This window comes from Quercus suber, unplaced genomic scaffold, assembly GCF_002906115.3.
Source record: "Quercus suber isolate HL8 unplaced genomic scaffold, Cork oak 2.0 scaffold_450, whole genome shotgun sequence".
Taxonomy (NCBI): domain Eukaryota; kingdom Viridiplantae; phylum Streptophyta; class Magnoliopsida; order Fagales; family Fagaceae; genus Quercus; species Quercus suber.
In genome coordinates this window covers 531,638-543,619 of record NW_027069901.1, presented here as the reverse complement: position 1 = coordinate 543,619, position 11,982 = coordinate 531,638, and the positions used below count along the sequence as shown (strand labels likewise).

At 33.7% G+C, this 11,982-nt stretch overlaps 1 protein-coding gene across 1 annotated transcript; it reads left to right on the top strand.

Annotated features, from left to right (window-relative positions):
* Window positions 1–1,349: 1,349 nt before the first annotated feature.
* LOC112036547 (CASP-like protein 5A2) lies at window positions 1,350–6,181 on the top strand. The gene is made up of 3 exons (XM_024069389.2): window positions 1,350–1,705; window positions 5,113–5,245; window positions 5,791–6,181. Exons 1-3 carry the CDS (start codon window positions 1,500–1,502, stop codon window positions 5,980–5,982), a joined length of 531 nt encoding a protein of 176 aa, XP_023925157.1. The 5' UTR covers window positions 1,350–1,499; the 3' UTR covers window positions 5,983–6,181.
* The last annotated feature ends 5,801 nt before the right edge of the window (window positions 6,182–11,982 follow it).

Here is an 11,982-nt window from a genome sequence, read left to right as displayed (position 1 = left end):
TGTTTGTGATTACGTGAGCAAATCTAAAAACTGCGCACGCATGCACTATGTGATCACACATACTATGGTACACCATTTCTTAGGCTAAGTGCTTATAAGGCAAGAATGCTTATAAAATAAGAGTGAGAGGCGCCTCTCCCTGATGTGGGATTGAGTAAATCCGTGCGGGTGGGAGTAAGGGTCGACCCTTTCCATCTCAAAGCGAATAATATCTGATTGGGTATTTTTTAAAAAGGAAAAACCTCTTATATATAAGTATAAATTTAGTGATGATCTTGAGCAACTCATGTTAAAAAAAATAAAATAAACAGGTTTGAAACTTAAAATCTCATAAATAGACAATTTTGGTGATGATCTTTTAATCTTCAACTTGCCTCAGCTTCGTTTACTACCCTAAACTTCCTTCTCTTTTTTTCTTTTTCTTTTTTTGGTATAGATAATAAGGGTATCTACTCTTGCATGGAGTTCCAAACTTAAAATCTCATAAATGGATGAATATCTCATGAATTAATGAATATCACCTTTCAAAAAAGAAAAAGAAAAAGAATTAATGAATATCACTCTCCGGTTGCCGTCTAGTCATCAATTTATAACATTGATTCTTTCTCGAAAGAGAATTTTATAATATTGATAGATAGGTAGGACCCGGAAATAGAGAGCTATGCTTTTGACATCTAAGCGTGTCACGAGTCAGTCACTGCACACTGACCGACGAGCCACGCTATTGATTTTGAAGTCGACGAAATAGCAACCCATATTAACCAAAAAAAAAAAAAAAAAACAGTCTTTTCTTTTCACCATTATTATTATTATTATTATTATTCGACTCTCACAGTCTCACTCACTCCCTATTTTGTTGTCAATCACCAAAATTCCTTCTTTTAATTACTACTAAAGTAGTAGTAGTAGTAGTGTAAAAATTTGAAGGTTCGGGAAATTGGGATTTTAAGGAGAAAGCAGCAGCAGCGATGAACGTGAGCCGGCCATCGGTGCATCCGGTGGAGGCGCCGCCGCAGACGGCGCAGAATGTGCCGAGAGCGAGGATGAAGGACATACAAGGCATGCCTGGTACTTGTGGCGGCTTCGCTTTGCGTCTCTTTCAGTTCATCTTCGCCGTCATCTCTCTCCTCGTCATGGCTTCCACCTCCGATTTCGCCTCCGCCTCTGCCTTCTGGTACTTCCTTCGACTCTTTTGTTAAGTGGGTTTTGTTTTGTCACGAGTCAGTCACTGCACACTGACCGACGAGCCACGCTATTGATTTTGAAGTCGACGAAATAGCAACCCATATTAACCAAAAAAAAAAAAAAAAAACAGTCTTTTCTTTTCACCATTATTATTATTATTATTATTATTCGACTCTCACAGTCTCACTCACTCCCTATTTTGTTGTCAATCACCAAAATTCCTTCTTTTAATTACTACTAAAGTAGTAGTAGTAGTAGTGTAAAAATTTGAAGGTTCGGGAAATTGGGATTTTAAGGAGAAAGCAGCAGCAGCGATGAACGTGAGCCGGCCATCGGTGCATCCGGTGGAGGCGCCGCCGCAGACGGCGCAGAATGTGCCGAGAGCGAGGATGAAGGACATACAAGGCATGCCTGGTACTTGTGGCGGCTTCGCTTTGCGTCTCTTTCAGTTCATCTTCGCCGTCATCTCTCTCCTCGTCATGGCTTCCACCTCCGATTTCGCCTCCGCCTCTGCCTTCTGGTACTTCCTTCGACTCTTTTGTTAAGTGGGTTTTGTTTGCTTTGAAGAATTGTTCTTCCCAAATTTTTTGCATGAAAGTTGTTTGAATAAATTCCTCAACCAAATTTATTCTAATTAAAGTATTGAACATCGAAAAGAAGAATCTTTGAAACTATGTACGGTTTTTGTTTATTTATTGGTAAGTGAAATAGGGTCCATGGCGATTGTGTAGAGGGTGGTTTTATGAATGGGTTTCTTTTATGTATTGTACTCATTTCTAGTAGAGATATTTAAGACCCCTATTCTTTTCTACCATTTCTGGATGTTGAATTTACCGTATAGTAGTTCCTGTATACACTATTTGTAACATAAATTGCATGTACGGTTAGAAAATATGTTAGGATGGGGTTCAAGGTGTTAGCCTAGTGGTACCAGCACCCTCTGTGGTGCCCAGTGCCTAAGGTTCGAACCCTTCCTCTCCCTTCCCCACTAAAAAGGAAAGGAGAGAAAAATGACGGGCGTCAAGATGTTTGTGGGAGCAGGGCTTGCTTGTTGGCACTTGATTGACATTGACGAGACCAGAATAATAATTGTTCCAATTCAGAATTTTTTTTTAATGAAGTTCTCTATAGAAGACTGAATTTAATGTTCTTCTTTGTATCATATGTGAATCATTTACATCTTTGTATATGATGGATAACTGGTAGTTTATATCATCAACATTTAGCATAAGTAGTGGTTGGCAGCATAAGCAGCATATCTTAATAATTTAGCATGACTGAGTCCACCGTGTGATCTGCCACTGTGGACCATTTGCTAGACTAAGTGCATCTTGGAATGCTGGTTTATCACTAAATTGATATATATAAAAAAGCCTTGAATTGAAACTTAGAGCTGAAACATTTTGAAAGAACATAGAGTCAATTCCATAACATGATCACCATTTTAAACTTGGATTTTACTAATGTATGCCCTTAGACCATTTTAGGAAACTTTTTATGGAAAAATGAAAAAGTTACTAACTTTTTTTTTTTTAACAGTTTTTTCAATTTCCCATAAAATGTTTCCAAAAAGGGATGAGTAATTTATGCCCTAAGGTGCTCTCTCTCTCATCAAAGATAGGTGGAGACTGATCAATGAAGGGGAAAATTTGTAGTTATGATAGATAATATTTTTATAACTTACAAGTGGATGATACAAGATTTGCGTCTAGTCAGCCCTCTTTGACTTTTTGTCTCCAACCTGTTGAAAGTCAATACTAACCAAGCCCCTGGTCCAACTTCTTGACCTATTATCTTCGTAAATTGTAATTTGAACTTTTTAGTCAATCCCATTATTAGTTAGAAAGCCTTCAGATGAGTGTATGCTTTTGACATTTACTACCTGTTGAACCTACGTACTATTTCCCTTGGTTTGCCATTCCCACCGACGTGGCAAACAGGTCAGAGAAATTACAGCACAACTTTTTGTGGGTGGTTTGGGCAATGAGTTCAAATACCATTTGGTGGTGTGGGATACAGTTTTCTCTCCTGTTGCCAATGGAGGTTTGGGTGTAAAGAAGTTGTGGGCCTTTAATCAAGCTTCAGTGGGGAAATGGTCATGGCGCTTTGGGACAGATGACACATTTATGGAGATAGGTAATAGCTACGAAGTATGGTGAAAAATGGTGGGGATGGATTCAGAACCTGATAGAGGAACCCGTGGTTGTAGCCTTTGGAAAAGTATTTGAGCAGGATGGGACAGACTTATAAGTTATTTGTCATTTGATGTAGATGATGGTAATTGTGTACAGTTTTGGTATGACCATTGATGTGGGAATCACCCCTTTGAAGGAGTTCTTCCCCTCTGCTTCAGCCCATTTTTTGTAGCACTTGGTGGCTGGGAGGAGGAATGCAGGGCTATTTGTATTTTCAACAGTTTTGGTGAACGGTCCAATAATGCCGAATGCTCCACATGGAAAATGGCCACGGAGCTGTCAACATACGGAGAGATAGGGATTGTTGTCTTTGGTGGTGATACTGTCAGAGTTGCTTGTATGTTCATCAGATAGTAATGCATCTACTCACTCATTGTTGGTTAGTCAGATAAATGGGGAGGAACAAGCTGGGATGTTAAATTTCATAGAGACTTTAATGATTTGGAATTGGAGTCAGTAAGTTCCTTCCTAAATTTTTTTAACTCAAATATTCATATGAGAGAGGGTTGTGATAGATTGATGTTTGTTCATTCTTTGCTGTCTTACGTGATCCTAGTGCAGTTTCTTTCCCTTGGAAGAGTATTTGGTCTGTTAAGGCTCAAAGAAGGGTTTCCATTTTTGAATGGACAGTAACTTGGGGTAAGATACTTACTTGTGACAATCTCATGAAGAGAGGTTGTACTTTAGAGGGTTGGTGTTGTATGTGCCGGTATAGCGGAGAGGTAGTGGATCGTCTATTGATGTGTTGCATTGTAACTCACTTTTTGTGGAGTTATGTCTTTGGATCTTTTGGAATTCAATGGGGGTTACCAATGATGGTCATGGATATCTTGTTTGGTTGGACTTGGAGGAATTGGTTTGGGAAACATTCTTTGGATATTTGGAATCTAGTCCCTTTTATGCTTGGTGTGGGCTTTACGGAGGGAATGAAATTGTTGTTCTTTTGAAGATGCAGAAAGTTTGGTGTCTCAATTGCAAACGGTATTGAGTAGAGTATTGTTTGACTAGTCCCATGCTTGGGGCTTTAGTTTTACCAACGGTAATTCTTTTGTTGATTTTGAAGAGTTGCTATACTTCTGCACCTAATAACTTATTTTTTGTAATTCTTTAGACTTCTTTGTATTCTTCATTAAGTATTCTTTTTTTGATAAAATATCATTACTTATCAAAAAATAAAATACTGTCCGTTGAAGTCAATATTTAGTTTTTTTTAGTACAACAATTGTACATCATGGGCACCTACTTGTTCTATGTGATGCCTGTTTAGATTATTTTGGCAATAATTATCTAAGCATAGACTATGAGCTCATCTTTTTATTACATAGCTGCTTTACATTTGTGGGTGAAAAAGTCCAGTTGCATTGTGTATTTCTGCTGTTCTGAAGTTGTTTACCTTGCTCACCAAATGATGTGGTATTAGTTATTGATTGTGAATGTAAATATATCAATAATTATCTAAGCATAGACTATGAGCTCATCTTTTTATTACATAGCTGCTTTACATTTGTGGGTGAAAAAGTCCAGTTGCATTGTGTATTTCTGCTGTTCTGAAGTTGTTTACCTTGCTCACCAAATGATGTGGTATTAGTTATTGATTGTGAATGTAAATATATTGAACCATTTAAATGATTATGTAAGTTAGTTTGTATGTAAGATTAATAGTTCATTGTTTTTCTTTTAAAAGTAGATAAATTTGAATAATATGAACTCTTCATGCTTTTTCCTGTGTCAGCTACCTTGTTGTTGCTGTTAGCTTGCAAAGTTTGTGGAGCTTTTCTCTGGCAGTTGTTGATTTATATGCCATTTTGGTGAGACGAAGCTTACGGAACTGCAGAGTTGTCAGTTTCTTCACCATTGGTGATGGGGTAAGAAAACTGTTGGAATTGGTTGCTGATTAGGTGCCATGCAAATTCTGGTTAATCACTAGGAAAGTGGCTTGTAGCTGTAGGTTGTTTCTTGAATTAGTAATCAGCTAAAAGTCTAATAAGTGTTTCTTATAAACTCAGTTTTTAGCTTTTAGTTTTTATGTACAATTTTTTAAAACCTCATTTTTTTCAAAGTATAAATATATTTTAGCACATTTTTAGCAAAAAATTTTTCGGCAAAAAATAAAATAAGTTGTTCCCAAACGAACAGGAGCTTCTTGTGGAGGAATAATTTGCCATTGCTAATTGATCTCCTTTTTTTTCAAGTAATTCTTGATGATTGGTGGATACTGAAATTCTACATTTCTAAGAGCAATTACTATTGCTAGTCTTGTTCTTTAATCAATACTGTATTGATGTGTGATTACTGTAATATCAATGGTGTGGAAAGTAAGATTGGTACATTATGGAAGCATGAAGATTTTGTTTAAGACCCAATTGAGTCCATCTCCAGCTTACAAGATGCTTTTTTTGTTATTGTGCAGATCACATCCACTCTTACATTTGCTGCTGCATGTGCATCTGCGGGCATAACAGTACTTATTGGCAATGATCTTAATAAATGTGCCATAAACCATTGCACAAGGTTTGAGACTGCTACAGCTATGGCTTTTATGAGCTGGTTTTCCGTTTCACCTTCCTTTCTACTGAATTTTTGGTCGTTGGCTTCCCGGTGAAATTTTGGCAAACAATCCGTAGTCAGCAAATGCTTTTGTGCTATCCTTGCTGGGTTTTTATTTTTATTTTTAAATTTCTTTTTGCATTTATAGTACACCATGTTTGGAGAATGATTTCTCATACTTTGTATATAGGTAAATTATGCTGAACTTTTAAGGAAGGGAAAAATAGTACTTTAAATGCATTGCATTTCACTCATTGCAACTTACATGTGTTTGTGTGTCAGTCTTTATGCTCTGAAAACAACCAGCCTGCTTTACCATTCATAATCATATATAACTTTCACTAAATTCCAATCATCATCATCAACCCAACAATCTCCAAAGTTCTTGTCATGTTTTGTTTAGAGGTAGTTTGGTTTTATCATTTGCTTATAACACATAATCGAATCCTCAAAAGTTCATTCAAAGGTCAGGGTTTTCATGAAAAACAATACCAATTCCCAAGCGCAGTTTTCGTGAGCAATTCCGAAGTAGCTTTTAAGATTGCGTACTCCCTTTACAGTTACAGAGGTCGGTGAGTGTATGCCCTTTTTTTATATAACTTTTTTGGGGGGTGATAAATTATTAAATTAATGATGCTATGCATCTAATTAGTTTATAGGTCCTCTTAATAGAAGTAATGCTGTTGCTACAAAATATTTTACAATATTTTTATAAATTATTGACGTGGCTAGCTTCTTATTAGTTTTCATTTAGACTCATCATTAACATTATTTTTCATTTATCAATAACTACTTATCACTCAAATTATTTTATAATATTTTTACAAATTATTGATGTAGCCAGCTTCTTATTAGTTTTCATTTAGACTCATCATTAACATTACTTTTTATTTATCAATAACCACTCATCACATCAGTAATTTGTAAAAAATTTTGTAAAAAAGTTTGTATCTCTAACATTACTCTTCTTAATAGATGTCTTTAGGATATTTGTCAATGAACTATTTTAGGAAAGTTTTGATATTATGAGAAATATAAAAAACTATCGATCGTTTTTTTTTTTTTCATTCATAATCATATATAACTTTCACTAAATTCCAATCATCATCATCAACCCAACAATCTCCAAAGTTCTTGTCATGTTTTGTTTAGGGGTAGTTTGGATTTATCATTTGCTTATAACACATAATCGAATCCTCAAAAGTTCATTCAAAGGTCAGGGTTTTCATGAAAAACAATCCCAATTCCCAAGTGCAGTTTTCGTGAGCAATTCCGAAGTAGCTTTTAAGATTGCGTACTCCCTTTACAGTTACAGAGGTCGGTGAGTGTATGCCCTTTTTTTATATAACTTTTTTGAGGGGTGATAAATTATTAAATTAATGATGCTATGCATCTAATTAGTTTATAGGTCCTCTTAATAGAAGTAATGCTGTCGCTACAAATTATTTTACAATATTTTTACAAATTATTGACGTGGCTAGCTTCTTATTAGTTTTCATTTAGACTCATCATTAACATTATTTTTCATTTATCAATAACCACTCATCACACAAATTATTTTACAATAATTTTACGAATTATTGATGTGACCAGCTTCTTATTAGTTTTCATTTAGACTCATCATTAATATTACTTTTTATTTATCAATAACCACTCATCACATCAGTAATTTGTAAAAATTTTTGTAAAAAAGTTTGTATCTCTAACATTACTCTTCTTAATAGATGTCTTTAGGATATTTGCCAATGAACTATTTTAGGAAAGTTTTGATATTATGAGAAATATAAAAAACTATCGATCGTTTTTTTTTTTTCCCCTTTTACTATAAAAGGTTTATATATATATATATATATATAAAAGATAAAAATTCTACTATAACATAATCTAAGTATATATGTGTGTGAAGTTCTCTCTTGAAAACTTAAAACCTGGCTCTTATTAGTCACACCCTACAAGCACTTATACTTGTAGAGTGATTATCTCTCTCTTGTAAAAACTTGAACCACGGCTCTTATCTTTTATATCTCACAAGTACTTATACTTATGGATTAATCATAGCACCAAAGATGTGCGAGTCTTTTCTAAGTTAATGTTCTTAGGACATCAGTTAACTTTTCCTTAGTTTATAGTTTTGTTAATTTTTCCCTTCAGTTTATAGTTTAATTAGGGATTATATTTTTCATGGAGTTAAGGTTTCCATGCAAGATCTGTGAAAGAAGACAAATTGGCAACTTATAAGCATTTAAATTTTCCTTCATATTATATGTAAACACGTTTCACGAAGCACATGTTTTTTGGTTTTCTTTCGGTGCCAGTACTTTGACCAAAAAAAGGGTGTCAAGCATCTCGCAGCTCTCACGTTTCACGAAGCACATGTTTTTTGGTTTTCTTTCGGTGCCAGTACTTTGACCAAAAAAAGGGTGTCAAGCATCTCGCAGCTCGACAAAAATGATCGGAGGAATCTCGTGTCATATTCATATTTGTAAGAGCTGTTATGTGTATTAGTTATGCGTCGGTTACTTTTGAATCAAAATAGAACCAAAAACAAAGGCTACGTCAACAGTTTTGAGAAATATCACCTGGCCCATTGTATCTTATATGTGGGATTTCGAGAGCAAGGGGTGCTGTGAAAAATGGAGATTCATTTGAGTAAAACCTTAGCTTTAACCAAGATCGTATGTAGATTAAAAGAAAAAAAATTTCAATATATAATCAGGTCCCGATAATATGTTGTTTTTAGGGTATTTGATAATGAACTATTTTAAAAAATAATTATTATAAATTTTTTTGAGATCACTCTTATGAAAAATATTTTTTTAAAAGATGTAAAAAAAAAAAATCAATTACTTTTGTCTTTCCAATAAAAAGCTTCAAAAAATATTATCTAAAATATGTTAGCGAAACTTTTTTATCAAAACCAAAATTATAATTAAGTAATAAAATAATTAAACCTATTTTGTATTTCTTAATTAGTTTGGTAATTGACTTTTAATTGGAGCAATATTTTGATTAGTTTTGTAATAAAGTTTCACTCGTAATAAAATGTCAATAATAAAGATAATACACAAAATCCCTATGTGGCTTATTGGTAAAACCCGAGAACCCTTGAAGTTTTGAACGCAATATTTAAGTAACGCCCTTATGATATTGTTTCAAATGTAAACCAACATCCATCAATTAAAATGAGCAATGAGTAATTCATGTGATGATTTGTACCCATATCTAGAGTTGTATTTTTACATATAAAAAATAAAAAAAAATAAAAAATAAAAAATAAAAAATAAAACACAAAGGGGTTTTCTATCACACTCAAATGCTCCAAAGGAATTAGATATTACATAATTAAACAATTCACGTATAGAACAATACTACAAGGGAGTTCCATGTTTTTAGGGGAAATCACATGAGTATTTTGTATATTTTCCCTTAATAATATTATTGCAGTTACACAACGTGTAATACTTACTTTGAGTCACACAACATGAATATTGTAAAACCCAAATTAAATTATTAAAAAAATATTGAAAATAATTAAAAACATATCATGAAACTCTTTTTAAATTTCAAAAAATCTTTAGAAATAGATTTTTAACTATAATAGTACCATATTTTGGGATAATTCGATAATTAAGGGGTGGAAACAATAATTTAGAATATCTTTAATTGAGCTATAAGGCTCTCACTACAAAAAAAAAGAGGGCTATAGCCGCATTTGAAAAACGCAGCTATAGACCCTAAAAACGCAGCTATAGGCTATAGCTGCAATTTTATAGCCACGTTTCCAAACATGGCCTATCTTGTGCGACTATAGCCCCCTGTGAGACCTAGAGCTACATTTTTAAAAACGCAGCCCAAATCGAGTCTATAGCTGCGTTTTCTACAGCCTATAGCCGCATTTAAAAGTACCACCCTAGTGTCAAGATCTTGACACTAGGGTAGTACTTTTAAACTTCTTTAATCAATGACAATAGAATTTCACTTAACAATTAAAGGGAGCAACAATGTACATGACACAACTTTTCCTTTATTATATTGTATATAATTTGGCTATCTTCATAATAATGGTGCAACTTTTTTTGTTTTGTTTTTGTTTCTGCTAACTTAGCAAACTTCCAATAACACTTTATCTAAAGATAAAATTGAGTGAAAAAAGAAACTAGAAAGGAAAGGGACCGATTGAACCTTCACTTTATATTTTTTTTTTGGCACTTATTCCTCAAATTCTTTTATGGTGGTAGGTAATATAGGGAGTAGTATGTAACAATGTTAATGAAAGTTTAGTTTCCTATTATTTGGCAAGGGCTTTACTCTCTTCTTATTGGCACTCTTTCTTAGTTTGTGTAAAGCTTTTGCTCTTTGTAAAGTCCTCTCTCTCTCTCTCTCTCTCTCTCTCTCTCTCTCTCTCTCTCTCTCTCTCTCTCTCTCTCTCTCTCTCTCTCTCTCTCTCTCTCTCTCTCTCTCTCCATTAAAAGAAGGCTTTGACGGAATTCATCATCACGAGGATAATGATTTGAATGCGTAAGGTTGAAGATATATAGAGGGTAAGATAACAGTCTTTTCTATATAGAGGGCGGTTGGTAACGGTAAGATATCAGATTTTGAAGTATCTTAAGACTTTCATTGTCTATATATAATATATCGAACATCCCTCTAATCTTCAACAATTTGTCCCCCAAAGAGAGAGAGAGAGAGAGAGTTGATAATGTCCAACCACAATATTGAAGAGGAGAGGAGGCTCTATCGGTGTGCTGTGAAATATGAAAAGATGGTAAAACAGGTAAGAATTTGATGTCTTTTATAGAATACACTTATAAAAATTAAGGAAAATAGGAGTGCAGAGTATAATAATATCGTATTCTCTCTTTTCTCATGAATGGCAAATTGACTCATCAACGAATTGCCTCATTGATGGGTTGTCTAGCAAATTAAATTCATGGTAGAATAGGAATTACCATGGTCCTATCCTGAATAATTTTCCCATAAACATATTCATAACTCATAAGGCAATGTTTTTAAGTGGATATGTATGTGCATTTCAGTGCATGGAATTGGAATAAATAATAAATGCTTTATCTTTCTTGCAAAGGCAGCTCATTAAGATCAAAATAATCCGGATAGGTTTGTTTGTTTTCTCTTTTTCAGTTTGACGAGCTCATTGGAATCCTGAACACTACTAAGACCAGGCCCCCGAAGCGACAAAGGGTATTAACATCCTCCCTAAGATCTTTTAATTAAGACCATTAGTTTCATACATTTTTTCTTTTTCTTTTTCTATCTTTTTTTTTTTACTGCTGTAAAACTTTAAACAATCAGAAGACCATATTTTAGAAGAAAAAAAAAACTTTTAAGGGTGCTTGCATGCTGGTCTTACTGGCAGAAAAAATGGCACTCTTTGTGAAAGAACTGAAACAATTAAAATAAGCCATTTAACAAGGGGGTCATGGCTTCCTGAAATTTTTATTTTTATTTTTTATTAGTATGCAATATTTAGGTTCAAAAATTTATATTTGACCACCAAAAATAAAAACTAGGTATTGCAAATTGAAAGTTGTCACAAAATATCAAAAAAATAAAACAGTCATTTGACCCATATATAGATCATCAATGATTGTAAAGAAAAAATATTTTGTTTATATTTTGTTAATATAAAATATTCGTCAGTTTAATTTTTTATATATTAATTTAATTTTAAATTAGATTTTTTTCATTTTTTATTTTTGAATAGTAATTTAAAAAAAAATGTTTTGGCCCCCAAAAATCATGATTTGTAAATGTTCTGATATGCATGTTGGGGAAATGTCTAAATATGTAAGAAGCAAGATTATATCAGCTTTATTTTATCATTACCATTTCATTTTTCATGTGGTTTCATCAATAATTTTATGACTTTTCCACAGGGTTCAAAAGAGAACAGTTCTAGTAGTACTGCTGCCCCAGCTGCCTCCTCAAGCCAGCAACCTGAAAACAATGAAGTTTTCGTGCAGACTATAACAAGATTCCTCCAAGAATTAAAAACAGACCCTACTGATCCTGATTCCTCAACCAATACCTCAGA

Bases quoted from the DNA above. Each gene is read 5' to 3' on its own strand.
- LOC112036547 (XM_024069389.2), top strand. From the start codon at position 1,500: ATGAACGTGAGCCGGCCATCGGTGCATCCGGTGGAGGCGCCGCCGCAG. The intron at 1,706-5,112 runs GTACTTCCTTCG...TTCCTGTGTCAG, and splicing joins GCCTCCGCCTCTGCCTTCTG to CTACCTTGTTGTTGCTGTTA. The intron at 5,246-5,790 runs GTAAGAAAACTG...GTTATTGTGCAG, and splicing joins TCTTCACCATTGGTGATGGG to ATCACATCCACTCTTACATT.